At 58.4% G+C, this 15107-nt stretch overlaps 1 protein-coding gene and 7 non-coding genes across 11 annotated transcripts; 4 read left to right on the top strand and 4 right to left on the bottom strand.

Annotated features, from left to right (window-relative positions):
* Positions 1-255: 255 nt before the first annotated feature.
* Positions 256-329, top strand: TRNAT-AGU. Its single transcript has one exon. It is a non-coding gene; the product is annotated as a tRNA-Thr (tRNA).
* A 466-nt stretch (positions 330-795) lies between these two features.
* TRNAS-CGA lies at positions 796-877 on the top strand. The gene has a single exon. It is a non-coding gene; the product is annotated as a tRNA-Ser (tRNA).
* Positions 878-7443: 6566 nt separating this feature from the next.
* On the top strand, positions 7444-12812 carry HES7 (hes family bHLH transcription factor 7). 4 transcript variants are annotated; one of them, XM_019817116.3, is made up of 5 exons: positions 7444-8428; positions 8839-8905; positions 10939-11034; positions 11626-11713; positions 12026-12812. In XM_019817116.3, exons 3-5 carry the CDS (start codon positions 10939-10941, stop codon positions 12484-12486), a joined length of 645 nt encoding a protein of 214 aa, XP_019672675.1. In that variant the 5' UTR covers positions 7444-8428; positions 8839-8905; the 3' UTR covers positions 12487-12812. The 4 variants fall into 4 exon arrangements, with proteins under 4 accessions (XP_019672675.1, XP_044900887.1, XP_003996240.1 ...); XM_045044952.1 differs by lacking the exon at positions 7444-8428 and having other exon boundaries at positions 8676-8905; XM_003996191.5 differs by lacking the exons at positions 7444-8428; positions 8839-8905 and adding an exon at positions 9816-9947.
* Positions 8112-8182, bottom strand: TRNAG-GCC. Its single transcript has one exon. It is a non-coding gene; the product is annotated as a tRNA-Gly (tRNA).
* Positions 12813-13072: 260 nt separating the features above from the next.
* Positions 13073-13159, bottom strand: TRNAR-UCU. The gene is given in 2 exon segments: positions 13073-13108; positions 13123-13159. It is a non-coding gene; the product is annotated as a tRNA-Arg (tRNA).
* A 507-nt stretch (positions 13160-13666) lies between these two features.
* On the top strand, positions 13667-13748 carry TRNAL-UAG. The gene has a single exon. It is a non-coding gene; the product is annotated as a tRNA-Leu (tRNA).
* A 447-nt stretch (positions 13749-14195) lies between these two features.
* Positions 14196-14267, bottom strand: TRNAQ-CUG. Its single transcript has one exon. It is a non-coding gene; the product is annotated as a tRNA-Gln (tRNA).
* A 578-nt stretch (positions 14268-14845) lies between these two features.
* On the bottom strand, positions 14846-14918 carry TRNAK-UUU. The gene has a single exon. It is a non-coding gene; the product is annotated as a tRNA-Lys (tRNA).
* Between the last annotated feature and the right edge of the window lie 189 nt (positions 14919-15107).

Here is a 15107-nt window from a genome sequence, read left to right as displayed (position 1 = left end):
GAGACGGCCGGGTCTCGGTGGCCAAGGGACGGGAAGTCACGTGCCCATCCATGGTCGAACTGGTCTCCCAGGGTGTGGGAGAAAGGAGGGGCGGGGAGTTAACCCTTCGGCTCAGGAGCCGGGGCGGGGGGGGGGGGAACAAATCTTGTAACGGGGGTCACGGGGGACCCGCGGCAACATTTGGTCTGTGATATTTCTCACGCACTGACTCCCGCGAGAAGCTGATCTATCTCCAGGCGCACGGCGCCTTCCGCCGGCGCCGTGGCTTAGCTGGTTAAAGCGCCTGTCTAGTAAACAGGAGATCCTGGGTTCGAATCCCAGCGGTGCCTGGGTCCGCAGAAAGCGGTATATTATTGCTCCGAGGGCAACGCGTCTCTCCAATCTTCCCGAAGGGTCTTTCTGTGGCGCCTTTCCAGAGATTCTTATTCTTACCAAGCCGTTTCCACCTTGAGCTTCCGCTCCCGCGCGCTTTTAGCGTGAATCGGAAGGCCGACCCCCACTTCGCTTTCAGGAACCAGGGTGGCGCGGGCATCCCATGCGTTCAAGGGCACGGCGCCCTGGGCTTGGGTTCGGGTTCTGCCTCATTTTGTTGGGGCCGTCCTGAGACTTGGGGCAGGGAGCGAGAACGCGAGAACCGCCCCTTCCGCAGGCCTCCGGCGGCTGGCGAGGAGGTGAGGCCCGCACTGCCGCGGGGAGGCGCACGCGCACAGACGTCTCGAGGCGGAGAGGCGGGGCCGGCGGGAGGCGGGCCCGTTGATAGGCAGCTATAGTGGCGCAGGCCCCAAGCCGCACGCGGCTGTGATGGCCGAGTGGTTAAGGCGTTGGACTCGAAATCCAATGGGGTCTCCCCGCGCAGGTTCGAATCCTGCTCACAGCGTGCGTACTTTTGGGAGTGGCTATTCTTGCCTTCGGAGGAGAAAGGCCTTTGTTTTTCTAGCGCCTCCTTTCCCGGGAAGGATCCGGCCTTTATTCTTCGGGATTCAGCCACGCGCGACCAGCCCGCGAGCGCCCCCTCGCGGGCCTTACGCTCTGGCGACCGTGTCCTTGAACCGCGTCTCTGAGTTCCTCCCCGTCACCGAGCCCAGCACGCTGCCCAGTGCTGTACCGCCGGCGTATTCCGCTTCCCTGACCCACGCCCCTGCCCGTCTCCTCCGAGACTGTTTCTGTCTCCCTCCTCTCAACCCCACTCCACGAGGCCCTTCATCTACCACTCCACGTCTCTGTTCCCCTCTCCCGCAAAGCATGTTACCATACACCCACTCTCCCCCATGCCGTCTCCCCATTCTCTCTGGAACCCCCTCTAATCAAGTGCCTCCCCCCACCCCATTCCTCCAAGATGCTCCTGTTAAGTTTACCAAGTGACCCTCGCATTGCTAAACCCATTGATCGCTATTTGGCACCAGCTGACACGGATGCTTACTCTCCCCCTTAGAAACGCTCTCTTCACTGCCTTCTAGGACACCCTAACCCTTCTGATACTCCTTCTACATCATGAATAGCTCCTACACAGACTCCTTTGGTGGGTCAACACCTTCGGGATCCTTGAATGTCGGAGTGTTCCCACTGGCTCGCTTTTCCAACCTCTTCTCTATCAGTACTCACTCTTATAAATATCAACGAATAACACATTAGTACATCCAGAATGTTCATCTCCGGCTCCAGAACTCTTCCCCGAATTACAGATGCATATATATTATTACCTACTTACCGTTTCCACTTGGATATCTAATAGGGAATCACAAATAAATTGGCCAAACAAATTCTTGGCCTCCCCAAAATGAACGTCACCTGCACTTTCTAGTTCAGTAATGGAAAATTCCATTTCTTCAGTTGGTCAGAGGAAAAGCCTCAGGATCACCCCCGATTCTCTCTCTTTGTCACACACCCACTCCACATCAAATCAGTCACGATTTCTTATTAAAACGGGTTTTAAAAAACGTGACTGCTTGTCAAAACATCACCACTACACCCTGGTCCGAGCCCCCACATCTTGCATCCAGATTGTTACAATAGCCCCTAAATTATTTCCTTGCTTCTCCTCTTCTTCCTCTGAACACACTGGGCTTAGTGATCCTTTTAAAACATACATCAGATTCTGTCCTTCCTCTCTTTGAAGCCTTCCAATGGGATATCAAAATGAATTCATGGCTTTTAATGTGTGTAGATACAGAAAGAAATGTGTGTGCATACACCACATATAGATATACATATATCTCCTAGCTGGCTCCACTGAGAGAGCCTAGAAGGAAAGATACACGAGAACCAACGAGCACACCAAGTGCCCAGATCTTGGTTACTAAATACCGCGTTCCGCTCGAATGAACCAGGGCTCCTAGGAAAAAAGGCTGGTTCCAGGTTAGGGAATTATAAGACGATCTTGGAACATCTTGTTGCCCAGGAAAGGAAAGAAATGCTCAAAGAATCTCGCGTATCTATTTTAAAAAGAGACCCAACGGCTCAGGGTTACAGTTAAAGGCGGTCCCATTGGCTAAATCTGGGACAATCTGAGCATTAAAATATGATTGTGGTGGACCATGATTCACTGAATCGAGACTCCAAAGCTCATAACAGGAAAAAGAAATAAAATGGGAAGGAAGGGGATAGCTCTGTTTATATTTTATAGTCAACTGCCCAACTAATAAACGTAGAAACAGTGCTGGAGTTAGAAGTCATCAACGGATACTGGAGTAGTGGTTGAACTTTAATGGGCTGTATGCAGCGAAGAGTCTCAAAGTGTCTTCCCACAAAGCACATATTAATTACTATTCGGGGTGGGGGGGTTAATAACTTTACAGTGGACAGATGTGGCCAATGCCATCCAACTGAGTGATCAAAGTCAGCCTCTCGGTATTGAGACAAATTGACACGTCTTCTGACATGATTCAGAAGGACACGCTGTCGCTTCTGGGATGTTCCTGCCCCAAATACATAATCTGAACAACTTGATTCTAACCGTGAAGAGCCATCGGACAAACTAAACGGAAGGACCAGCTCCAAAATCATGCTGGTCTCTTCAAAACTGTGAAGATTTAACGATAGATTCTTCTAGATTAAATGAGACCGCAGAGACGCAGTGACTAAATGCAACCATGCGATCCTGGACCGCATCTTGGATCAGGACAAAAAAAAGCTATTAAGGACATCACTGGAACACTTGAAGAAATTTGAATATGGACTGGGGATTAAATAATGGTATTATATTAACTTTAATATTCTGATACCGATAACTGTACTGTTACGTTACGAATGTCCTTGTTCTTGGGAAAGACACACCCAGTAACTGGGGGCAAGAGGGCGTAATGTCTCCAGTGTACTTCCAAATGGTTCAGAAAGCAAATACTTTTTTTTTTTTTTTTGAGGTTTGTTTTTTTAAAGAGAGGGACAGCAGGAGTGGAGGAGGGGCAGAAAGAGAGAGGGACAGAAAGAATCCCAAGCAGGCTCCACATTGCTAGCCACAGAGCCCCACCCGGGGCTCGATCTCGGCGACCATGAGATCATGACCTGAGCCAAAACCAGGAGCTGGACCCTCAACCGACTGAGCCACCCAAGCAACCCTGGAAAGTGAGTATTTTCTATGCATGCTGTCTTTGGAGAGAAATGACAAAGCAAATGGGACAAACGGAAACAATGGGCTTTTGCGGAGGTTTGACATTATATAGCAATTAAAAATGCTAGAAATAGAACAAAACAAAAAAGCGGGGGGGGGGGCGGGCAGGAAGAAGCCCTCCAAAGCCTTCTCATCTCTTTAGGAGTGGGAGAGTCCTGCCCAAGTCCTTCCCGGGAAACCGGGAAACGGCCTAGAAGGTCCTAGCCGATCAGTGCCCCCGCCCCGTTTCTCTCTCTGATCTCAACTCCCGCACTACCGTCACCGGCCAGAGGCTGCCCTCTGCTCCTTGGACCAGTTAGGCGTGTTTTCCCTCAAAGCTTTCCTGCCGGCTGGTCTCTGCCCGGAGCGCCCTTCCCAGAGGTGTCCCAGTAGCTTTTACTCTCACCTCTTAAATTTCACCTTCTCAATGAGTCTTTCTCTGAGAGTACAATTTCCACTCCCTACCCCCTTGCTTCACTTCTCTCCACCGCACTTACCACCGTTGGACACATCGGTTTTACACAACGTTCCTCGGCCCGCTTCCCCTACAAGAACGGTTGGCCCCCTAAGGGAACAAAAGGATGAGCCCGTCTTGTTTTGGATTACTTGGGGTCTTCTGTCCTGATTCTTCCTTTGGCCCAGGGGCCTGGTCCTCCTACTTCCCAACCCCCAACCCCCCAACCCCCCCCCTCCAGGACCCAACCCTCCAGGAACTCCCCCTACCCAGGACCCAGGGGGGGTCCCAGGAAGCCAGCCTCCCCTTTGAAGAACAAAGAGGGAGGAGCTGAGTCTTGGAGCCCTGGCCTGGGGAGACGGCTCAGCGGGGGAGGGGAAGCCCGGACACTTCACCAGCTGCGCTGTCTCAGTTCCCGGCCCGCCTCCCTAGGGGCCCAGCGCGTGTGGGACACGAGCTCCCCTCCCCCAAGCCCAGATGAGGCCCGCTGTTGAGAGGGAGGCCAGGAAGAGGCTGGCGGCCCAGATACCCAGACGCACACCAGGTGCAAGGACACGCACCCAGGCCCGCGGGGGCGCACGCACCCCTCCACCCCCCACCCCCCGAAACACTGGGCATCCGTCTGGAGGGTGGCCTCACAGCCACGTGATCCTTATCGGCAAAGGAGCCACGGCCGGAGAAAATCAGAAAATGGTGCAGCCCCATGCCAACTGGGCTCCAGTCTGGGGAGCCTGAAGACTCCCACGGTTTGGAGAGAGGCTTTTAAGGAAAAGAATACAAAGGTGGGTACACAAGTCATTACTTAGAGCGAAACGAGATCCCGACAACTTACAAGTTGAAAACGCTGGCAGAGGTCACGGAAGTCCAGAAACCCCGCTTTCTATGTGTGTTCCCGACCTGCTGGCCCGTCCCTATCATCCCTCCACAGACCAGCTACTGGTTCCTTTTCAAATTTTGCTTCTCGCCTACCGTCCACGCGCTTAGAGTGACGCGAGCCACTGGACACATTCCCATCGCACGTGTCTCGTGGCTTTGGGCCTTCGCGGCACGAAGCCCCGTGACGGACACAGGTGATGATGGCAGCTTCCCGGAAACCCTTCCGACACCCGGGGTAGCCAGGCTGACTGATCCCATACCTGGATCCCCAAACTGGCCGCAGCCACTCCAACGCGCCGGAGGCAGGCAGAGTGGGAAGAGACAGAGAGGTCTTTACCATCTACAGTTAAAACGTCTCACTTTCGCAGGTGTCCCAGAAGCATACGGCCCGGTGAATGCATCGCTAGGGCCCTTCCAGGAGCCTGTGGGGGGAAGCGAGGGGGCTTCTGAAGCATGCACTTAATTCTCCTCGTGGTGAAATTGGCCCCTGAACTTGAGACTTTTGATCCCACATCTGCAACGGACTCTCCACCTGCCTAGAAATCCTACTATTCTGGCCCCCGAGGTTTGGCCGCCTCTCCAAAATGACCCCGTCACGCCCTCTTTCTCCTCAAACCCCCTGAGCCCTCTCCCTTCCAGCAGCGAGCCTGACTCGTGTTTCTCGGAGGAAAGGAGAGGAACCAGGAGAACCCGTGTCACCCTTCCTGCACCCCAACTGACGCACGCCCTTAGTTTCCCCCCATCTCCCTGTGGGTGAGGAGTCTCCCCTACCACCTGAGGCTGAGTTTCCTACCTGGTCCTGGAGTCTCCCGGCGCCCCCCCCCCCGCCCCTGCCCTCCTGCACCCCTCCACCTCCCAAGAGCAGCCCCGGGGCACCTGTGCCCCTACGGGCCACACCGCGTTCCGCTCACCGTTCACAGCAGAACTGGATGGAGAGGTCTGCTTGATGGAAGGCCGCGGTCTGCGTGCCTTCAGTCCCATTCTTCCATCAACCCACCCGAGCTGACCCAGGGGCCTGGGATTGTGTACAGTCACCCCCCCCCCCCAGGTCACCTGTGACATCCAAGATGCTAAACTGATGCTTACTTCGCTCTCTTCTCCTTCTGGTCGCTACCAACCCCCTAGGCGCTTTGCCAATTCTTCCCCCTCAGCCTGGACTGCAATTGTTGGGGTGCCCCAGGGCTCCTTGCTCCAGCCCCTCTCAAAGCCGCCTCTCTCCCCGGGACTCCCCCATATTTACCTTCCATCTCTGACCCCCAACTTTCTACATCCCTGGCCTACCTGTGATTTCCGCTCGGATGTCTAAGGGGATCTCGACCGACCGAACTTTCCCCACGGCCCCACTGCCCTGGTGCCTCTCATCTCCATAAAAGGCACCACCAACCGCCCAGTGACTGAAGCCCAAACCCCAGAGGGAGCCCATTCACGTGTCTCGCCCCGGCCACCACCTCACGCAAGCCGCCGTCACATCACGTCAGGCCCAGGAGGCCGCTCCTGCAACCCAAATGTCGTCCCTGCTCCCAATTGCACACGGCAGCCGAAGCGGTCATTTTAAAACAGAAGTCGGCGAACGTGGCTTTCCTGATGAAAACCCTCCCTCGCCTCCCACTGCCTTCAAGAATAAAATCCAAAGTCATTTCCGATCTTGCAAAGCCCTGTGTGGTGGGCCATGCCTGCCTCCCCATTGTTGCCTCTGATGTACTCCAAATCCTCCGGCCCAGGAACCCTGGCGCTCTTTCTCTAGGGCCCACCCGCAAATTCCATTCCTGCCTCAGGGCCTTTGCACCTGCTGTTTCCTTTCGCCTGTTTCTTCCTTGGCCTTAAATACCACCTCTTCCTCCAGTTGGTTTCTGACCCCCCAGAGGAAAGCAGCACTTTACTCTCAAGCCATTGCCATGTCCGGTTGTCCCCCCACCCCCGCTCCCCTCCCCCCCATGACCATCTGATGTTTCATTTTCTAGCTCCCCTCCCCACAAGCTGTAGGGCTTCGGGAGAGCCCTAACCATACTTGGCACACAGAGGCACTCCATAAATATCGACTGAATGAGTAACAGAGAGGCTGTGCACACAGATGTACAGATGCCCAGATTGTCGCACAGTTTCCTTCTGGGAGTCGCTATCGCGCCTGAGTAGAGAAGAGAGCATCCCTGGTCCCTGACTCAATCCAGAGACACGAGAGCCGCAGCCGAAACAGGTTGAGAGAGACAGGAGGCAGAAGCCGGAGGCGGAGACACAGACGCAGGGCGAGCTCCAGACAGAGACCCAGACTCCGCGAACCAGGGACCCGGGCCCGCGGGAGCCCGGGTAGCGGCGCGGAGGGAGGCCAGCGGGCAGCAGCGCGGCAGGCCGGGGGGCCCAGGGTCGCCCCGCCCTCTCCCGCCTCCCCTCTGCTCACAAGTGGCCGCCGGCAGCTGGCGGGGGACACCCGGCCGCCCGCCGGCCCGACGCGTGCGGGATCAAAGCGCCCGGGAAGGGGCGGGGCGGGAGGTGGCGGGGTCGGGGCGGGGAGGGACCGAGGTGTGAGCGAGCTTCCCAGGGGCTGGCAGGAGCGTGGGAGCGCAGAGTGCCGGGAGGCGACAGAGACCCGGAGAGACGAGAGAGATGAGAGACCCGGGCGCGCAGGAGAGACCCGGAGCAAGAGACGCACGGAGACAGCTGGAGACCGAGAGAGGGCGCACGGCCGTCGCTAAGACAGCTGGCAGGAACGCGAGAGATGCCGAGATAGAGACGCCGGGGCGGCCGCGGGGGCGCAGAAAGACCGCGATAACAGGAAGACCAGGACCCACGGACTTAGAAAAAGAAAGCGCAGTTCAGGGAGGACAGAAAATGGAGAGGGCGAGGAAGAGAAATGGCCGGAAGGGCCCGGGACTTAGGGCGCGTAGGGCGGGAAGGCCTCGCCCCTCCCCCGCGGAGGGTGGGAGGACCCCCGGGGCAGGGATCCGAGCGGCGTGTCCTTTCTCAGGGTGACGCCTGCGGAGATGCGGGGCCGGGGGCGGAGGGAGGGGTGTGGAAGGCCGCAGGACTCGCGGGCTGGGAGGACGGCAGTGGGAGGACTTTCGGCCTCCGGATCTCCATCCAGAGCGTCAAGCTCTACCTTATGGTAAAAAAGATGAGTTAAATAGACAAACTTCTCAGGCAGATTTCTTCCCCATTTGGGGCCAACGGGAGGGAAAAAAAAAAAAAAAAGTCAGCGTGTGCATTGGCCGGGAATCGAACCCGGGCCTCCCGCGTGGCAGGCGAGAATTCTACCACTGAACCACCAATGCAAGCGACAGCGAGCCCTTGGTGGCCCTACCTGAACTTGTAAGACGTTGAGGCCACCGCGGTCCGGGAGAAGGTGTGGGCCAGGGGCTCAGCGAAGGAGCGGCCCGAATAGCTGACGTGGGTGGAGCGCCAGGCCATCCTTCCTCCCGCCCGGATCCGGCCGCCGGGCCATAAAGTGGCCCCATATGGCCGGGGGGCGGCCCCACACCCGGGTGCGAACAGCCCGGGGCCCCGAGCCTCGCGTGCAGGTGAGAAAAACTCCGCCCGAGCGCAGGTTCCCAAGGAGGGGGGCGACGGGGGCTGCCGGGAGCCACACATCTGCGCTCCCATTTGGCCCAGGTAGGGGGGAGGTGGGATGTGCTGGCGGCCCTGACCCCAAATGGGAGCACTCTCCCCAAGGTCTGTGTCTCTCCGGGCTCGGGCTTTGGCAGGGCAGGCTGCGGGGCGGGGAGAGAGAAAGAAAGAAAGCGGGGGGGTTGGGGGGGGGGGGAGAAACCCAACAACACAACGTGTGGAGAGGCCCTGGGACGGCTCGGAAGGCCTCATCCGCCTCTGACTGCGAAGCTTATCTTCCAACCGGTCTGCACTCTTGTCTTTCCGTGTCCTTGTCCGGGGCCGTCTGGTTGTCCCGTTAAATCTCTGATTTTTTTCTTCTCAGACACTTTATCCTGAAGCCTCCGACTGTTCACGCATCATTCTGCAGAGGGTCATGTTCTTGGTTTGAGGTGGGTATTGATCCCTTTTTGCATCTCTTTCTGGTCCCTAAAAAAACCAAAACAAAACCTGTCGGCTCCCTGGTCCCCTATCCTCACGGGGGTCCCCGGGGAGCAAGCGGCACGAGCACTCCTTGTGTCCCGTGTCCTGGCGGACAAAGACCTGGATCTCCTATAATTAGTTTTGAGTCAAATACTTCTAAGTGGATAGGTCTCTCCACCTCCTACTCCAAGCCTTGCTTCCTTTTTTTCTTCGAGGGTCCCCTTCCTCCCCAGTCCAGCCATCCGTCTGTATGACCCTTTGCCCGGCTCCTACTTCGCTCTGCCTTTGTAATTGCTGCTTGGTAACACATCCTCTCTTCCACTGGATCCGCTGGGTCTCTAGTACGTATCTCAGTATGGATCCCCTAAGCCTAGACCGGTGCGCGCAATGTGGGGGGGAATGGAATTAACATTCGCTTAGATGGAACTGCGCGTCTCTTTGGCCTCCAGGCAGAGCCCCAGTTGAATTGGACAGAGCCACCCAGCGGGAGGCGAATTTGGGGTGAAGGGGTATAAGATCCAGCCTGGAGGGTTGAGGGGTGCCAACTTTTATTTGAGGGTCGGTGGGGGAACAGTGAGCTCCCAAGAGAGCCTCGTTTGGTGGTGGAGGAGGGGAACTCCGAACTTCATTCCAGAGTCCTGTCCCCAAAGCTCTTCAACTCCCTCTCTCCCTAACAACCTCTCCCTTCAGCGGAGTCCCGCCTCATTATACAGCCTTAGGGTCCTTAAATCAGCCAATGCTGCCTTGGCCCCTCATTTCCCACACTCCTAGGTCAGTTTCATTTCTTCCCCTCCCCCCTTGCGCTCCTCCCCTTTCCGGGAGCCTGGTGCTCCTGGCCTAGCGGAGGGGGATCCGGGGGCCGAAGGGGGCGGGCCCGGCTCCAACCCCCACCCCACCCAACTCAGGAGCTGCGGGATATAAGGTGCAAGGCCGGCTTGGGCTCGGTCCACACCAGGGTCCGGAGGAGCGATGGTCACTCGGGATCGAGCGGAGAATAGGGACGGCCCCAAGGTGAGAGGTGAGGGGAGGGAGCAGAGGTCCCTGGTCCGGCCAGGGGACCGCGTCCCTGAGACCCTGGGTGAGGGAAGAGGCTGGAGACGCAGGGTTGGAAAGGGGAGAGGTGTGCGTGCGGGGGACCCAAGGAACCAAGAGCTGGGAAGGAAGCGGCGAAGATGAGGATGGGGATGGGGTCAGAGCAGGGGCTGCGTGGGCGGCAGTACTGGTCTTGGGTCTGGGTAATGGGATTTGGCACCTTGCGGCTTGCAAGGCGTGGGAGGGGGCCGGAATTCGAGTGGAATAAATAAGGGGGGCTCAGGCTAAGGGAGGTGGGTGGAAACGGAAAGCGGAGAGGATAGGCACTTGCTCCGCGCCTGCTGCGCGAGCCAGAGCTGACCCAGTGCAGCTTCTTATAGAGAAGGCCGGGAAGGCATTGGCCCCAGAGGCCTGACCTCGGGAGGAAGATTTTAGAACCAGTGGAGAAAGACGACTGCATAGACGGGCTAGCGGGAGAAGAGGCGCGGTAGCCCCGAGTATCTCCCTTTTTACATTCAGGGCCGCCGACTCAGAGGCCGGCACCTTGCGGCCACGTGTCCACGTGTCTGGGCGCAAAGAGGCCCCCCCCCCCCGCCAAAGTTCTCCACTGAGACAGAGACACTGCACGAGACGGAGACGTAGAGAGAAAAGAGGAGGAGGCGAGACACAGACAGGGGAGGAGGGAGGACAAGACAGAGAGGAGAGTGCAGAAGACGAGAGAGAGAGAGAGAGAGAGAGAGAGAGAGAGAGAGAGAGAGAGAGAGGAGGCGAGCTACAGAAATTGACCCTAGGGGCTTTGGGAGGGGGAGCGGAGAGGGACCCGATGGGCCTGGCCCTAGGCACTCGTTGGGGTCTTGGGGAAGGGGTGGGCGCGGGACCGACCCGGCGGGGGGGGGGGGACCCAAACGCCGGCGCGGCCGCGCTGAGTCTCGGTCCGGTCGGCCAGCTCTCCCTTTCCTGCCGGTCGCAGATGCTGAAGCCGCTTGTGGAGAAGCGGCGCCGGGACCGCATCAACCGCAGCCTGGAAGAGCTGAGGCTCCTGCTGTTGGAGCAGACCCGGGACCAGGTCAGTCCTTCCGCCGTCCCCAGACCCCCAGGCATCCGGTCTTCGCGTCCCAGGGCTTCCTACCGGGGTGGGGACACGTGCTGCACTGGCGACCCTGGCCCCAAGGCATCCCGACCCGAGCCCCGCCTTTGGAGTCCCATCCCAGACCCCCTCTCGCTCTCAGAACGTGCTCTTCATGGCCACCCCTGGGGTCTGTAAGTTTCACACCCGGCTCTGTAAATTTCACTCCCAGGGTGGGTCAGTCTTCCACCTCTGGGGTCTGTAAATGCTCCCTCCTCTTCCCCCGCATCCGCTCCAACAGCCTGCAGGGTGGTTAATTTCAGTCCCTGGGGTTTGCTGTTTACAATCCGCTCCTCAACTCTGGGTGGGCTTCGCCCCCTCGGGTTGGACGCTCCAGGCTCGAGGTTTCCCAGGGCCGTTCCTCGTCATCTCCACTCCGCATTCGGTCGGTCGCGCGCTCCGTGAGCGGCGCGCAAACGCGATCGGGGGCACCCCCCAGCTCCCGCATTCCCCCCTCCCTTCTTCCCCCTGCCACTTCCCCCTCTCTCCCCACCCCTTTCTGTCTTTGCGCCCTCCCCCTCCCGTCTGTAGAACCTCCGCAACCCGAAGCTGGAGAAAGCAGAGATACTGGAGTTCGCCGTGGGCTACTTGAGGGAGCGGAGCCGGGTGGAGCCCCCGGGTACAGCGCGGGGGGGTGGGGCAGCGGAGGGCGGGAGGGGGGATTCACGGAGGCCCGGGGCCGGGGCAGCTGGGGCGGACCCTGCGATGGACGGTGGGCTTGGGGAGCGGTAGGCTCTGCTCCGAGGCGAGGTTAATAACACCCGCGCGTGTCTGTCTCTGTGTCTCCCTCATTTTCTCCCTCTGTCCGTCCTTCTGGGTCTCTGTCTCTGTGCGTCTGTCGGGCTTCGGTTATCTCTGCGCCCCGCCCCTTCCCTCGCCCTTGCTGGGTCCCTGCCCTGCCCGCCCGTCCTCCCGCCGGCCGCGGCTCCAGGGGTTCCCCGGTCCCCAGCCCAGGACGCCGAGGCGCTCGCCAGCTGCTACCTGTCCGGCTTCCGCGAGTGCCTGCTCCGTCTGGCGGCCTTCGCGCACGACGCCAGCCCGGCCGCCCGCGCCCAGCTCTTCTCCGCGCTGCACGTCTACCTGCGCCCCAAGCCGCCCCGACTGGAGCCGGTAGATCCGAGGCCCCAGGCGCCGCGCCCACCGCTGGACCCCGCCGCCCCGGTGCCCGGCCCCGCGCTGCACCAGCGCCCCCCAGTGCACCAGGGCCCCCTTAGCCCGCGCTGCGCCTGGTCCCCGTCCCCCTGTTCCCCCCGCGCCGGGGATCCCGGCGCGCCGGCGCCCCTCACCGGACTGCTGCCGCCGCCGCCGCCGCCGCCGCCGCCGCACAGACAAGACGGGGCGCCCAAGGCCCCGCCGCCCCCGCCGCCCGCCTTCTGGAGACCTTGGCCCTGAGCTTTGCGGGGGGTGGGGGTGGGGGCTGGGGGTGAGGTAGAGACTCCAGCCCGAGGGCAGCAGAGGGACCCGGGCGTCGGGGCGAGCAGGTGTTGGGGAGGGCGGCGGGGCGCGCGGGCGCAGCGCGCGGGTGAGATGTGGTCTATATTAGAGTATCTATATAAATATATATTTCCCCGGTTTCTGTCCCTTTTCCCTGCCCCCTTTGCGACTAGGATTGTACCCTCTCTGCCCCCGGCCCAGACCCAGCCCCTTCCCGAGTCCTTAGTGCATGGAATAAAGTGGTTATTCAATCCCCGTGTGTCCCCGAGCCAGGGGCCTGCCTTTATCTCGGCGTCCACGCCCACTTCTGTCTCCCTTTCCTTCTGTTTCCCGCCCCTCCCCCCAGTCTTGCTCTCCATGGCCCAAGCCCCGGGGCAGACAGGTAAGTAAAGAAGAGAGCAGAGCGGAGACTGAGGTTGGAGCTTGAAACCAGGTGGAAAACACTGAAATAGGGTAGGGGGAGAAGGGGATGGGAGCCTTTAAGAAAAAGTCGGAGAGAGAGGGGAGGGGGGCGGAAAAAAAAAAACAAACCCTGAAATAAAATCGACTCTGGTGGGATTCGAACCCACAACCTTTGAATCGCTCTTTCGTCACTAGAAGTCCAATGCGCTATCCATTGCGCCACAGAGCCACCTGGCGGGCGGCGGCGTCTGACGGCTTACGGGTACTAGCATGGGGGTGGGGGGGTGGGGGGGGCGGGGAGGGAGAGGGGTGTGAGGGCTCTGGGCGGGGCATGCCAGGAGCGCCCGGTTGCGACCTCGCAGGCCTGCCTGGGAGAAGTAGCGGGACAAAAGCACGTGAGCCAGGTGGGAGTGCGGACGCGCACGGGTGGAAGAAACGGGGACAGAGAGCAACCGAATGTGAGCGAGCACAGAGCTGCGGCTGCCCGCTTGGGGGATGCTCCCGGCCCAGGCGCACCCCACTCCCAGATGCGGCCCCATCCAGGAAAATAAATTTGTGTCGTTGTAAAACATCGGTGTGTCTCTTGTTTCCTCCGGCCGGGCCGTTTCGCCGTCCACTGCTTCCCGGTCCGCGATCTCCCAAGAGGGCCGGCCGGCCGATCTAATACAACCATCCCGAGCCCGGGGTCTCCTTCTAGTCTCTTAGGAGGACTACAGGGAGGACTGTCTTCCACGCAGGTAGCGTGGCCGAGCGGTCTAAGGCGCTGGATTTAGGCTCCAGTCTCTTCGGAGGCGTGGGTTCGAATCCCACCGCTGCCAAGATGGAGTTTTTCTGGTGGCCTGTGTACCCCCATGTAGAAGTCCTGACCGCCCCCCGCCGCCCCGGTGGGACGCCCCCCTTGTTTTTACGAGGACTCCTTGCAGCCAAGCCACCACCACCTTCCACTCTCTGGTATTCCAGACCGCCTCGGGTTGTGTCAGCCAAGACCTGATGGGACCTGCGGAAGCAACCTCAAGTTCCTCATAGCTGATCTGTGCCTAAACGTGTCCTCAAATACCAGTAGCTCCCAAAGACTAGCGCAACTTGCTATACATTTAAGCGACGGTTTTATGTTCTGATGGTGTGCTGGAGGCTCCAACTACCTGGTCTGTTTTTAAAAACAAAGGACAGCATCCTCGCTGGCTTTTCAGACCCTCTCAGGTGACGAATGACGCTCCTGCCCCAAGCTCATAAAATATAACAGCACTCCGGTGGTACAAAACTTAAGGTTCCACCGAGATTTGAACTCGGATCGCTGGATTCAGAGTCCAGAGTGCTAACCATTACACCATGGAACCCACTCGCGATGGGCCTTCTTTGGGAGGGTACATATTACTGATATTCTCATTTTGCGTGTCTGCCATTCACAGAAAACGGAAACACAAATACCTGCTGGAGGCGGTGGACCCCCGCCTCGGAGCACCTGAACTGTGAATGGAGACGTGCTGTGAAGGAAAAAATACACACCGTAGTTACAAGACATAGTACGTACTGAAAAGAACATCGTTAACATTTCATTAACAATTTTAAAATATCGAGTACGTGTTAAAATGATAAGATTTCATTGGGTTAAATAAAATGTGTTGTTAAAATTAATTTCGCCTGGTTCTTTTTACTTTCCAATGTGGCTGACTGGAAAACTTAAATTCACATAAAACATGTCTGCTTTCCCTCCACTGTCTATCTATCGTTCGTTCTACTTTCTGAAAAGTAAAATCCCGACGGGGTTACTCTCATTTCATTTTTAAAGTCATGTCACAGCATTTTCGTTACCCCTTTTTTTCCTTGGTTTTGTTTTAAAGGAATACAGAGATTAGTTGTATTCAAAAAGAGCTGTAGGTTCGTAGGGGGGAAGGAAAAGAAAAAAAAAGTGAGACGCCCGAACAGGGACTTGAACCCTGGACCCTCAGATTAAAAGTCTGATGCTCTACCGACTGAGCTATCCGGGCTCTTCCCACAGAGCTGCTCTGCTACTTATATGAGCTGTGCGTCTACGGAAGTCCAGGCTCCCAGAGGCGGTAGGTAGTTGCGCGCACGTGCGCAGCGGCTCTGGCGCCCACCGGGAGGGAGCAGAAGGGGCCCCGCGGCTGCTGCCAGCGCTTTCCCGTCCTTCGTCTGGCACAGCACCGGCCGGTGTC

This window comes from Felis catus, chromosome E1 (genome assembly GCF_018350175.1).
Source record: "Felis catus isolate Fca126 chromosome E1, F.catus_Fca126_mat1.0, whole genome shotgun sequence".
NCBI lineage: Eukaryota > Metazoa > Chordata > Mammalia > Carnivora > Felidae > Felis > Felis catus.
Note: the sequence above shows the minus strand (reverse complement) of the source record. Positions and strands in the feature narration are given on the sequence as shown.

Excerpts from the sequence above, each read along its gene's own strand:
- HES7 (XM_003996191.5), top strand. The coding sequence starts at position 9,906 with ATGGTCACTCGGGATCGAGCGGAGAATAGGGACGGCCCCAAG. Across the intron at positions 9,948-10,938 it reads AGAATAGGGACGGCCCCAAG|ATGCTGAAGCCGCTTGTGGA; the intron begins GTGAGAGGTGAG and ends TGCCGGTCGCAG. Across the intron at positions 11,035-11,625 it reads TGGAGCAGACCCGGGACCAG|AACCTCCGCAACCCGAAGCT; the intron begins GTCAGTCCTTCC and ends TCCCGTCTGTAG.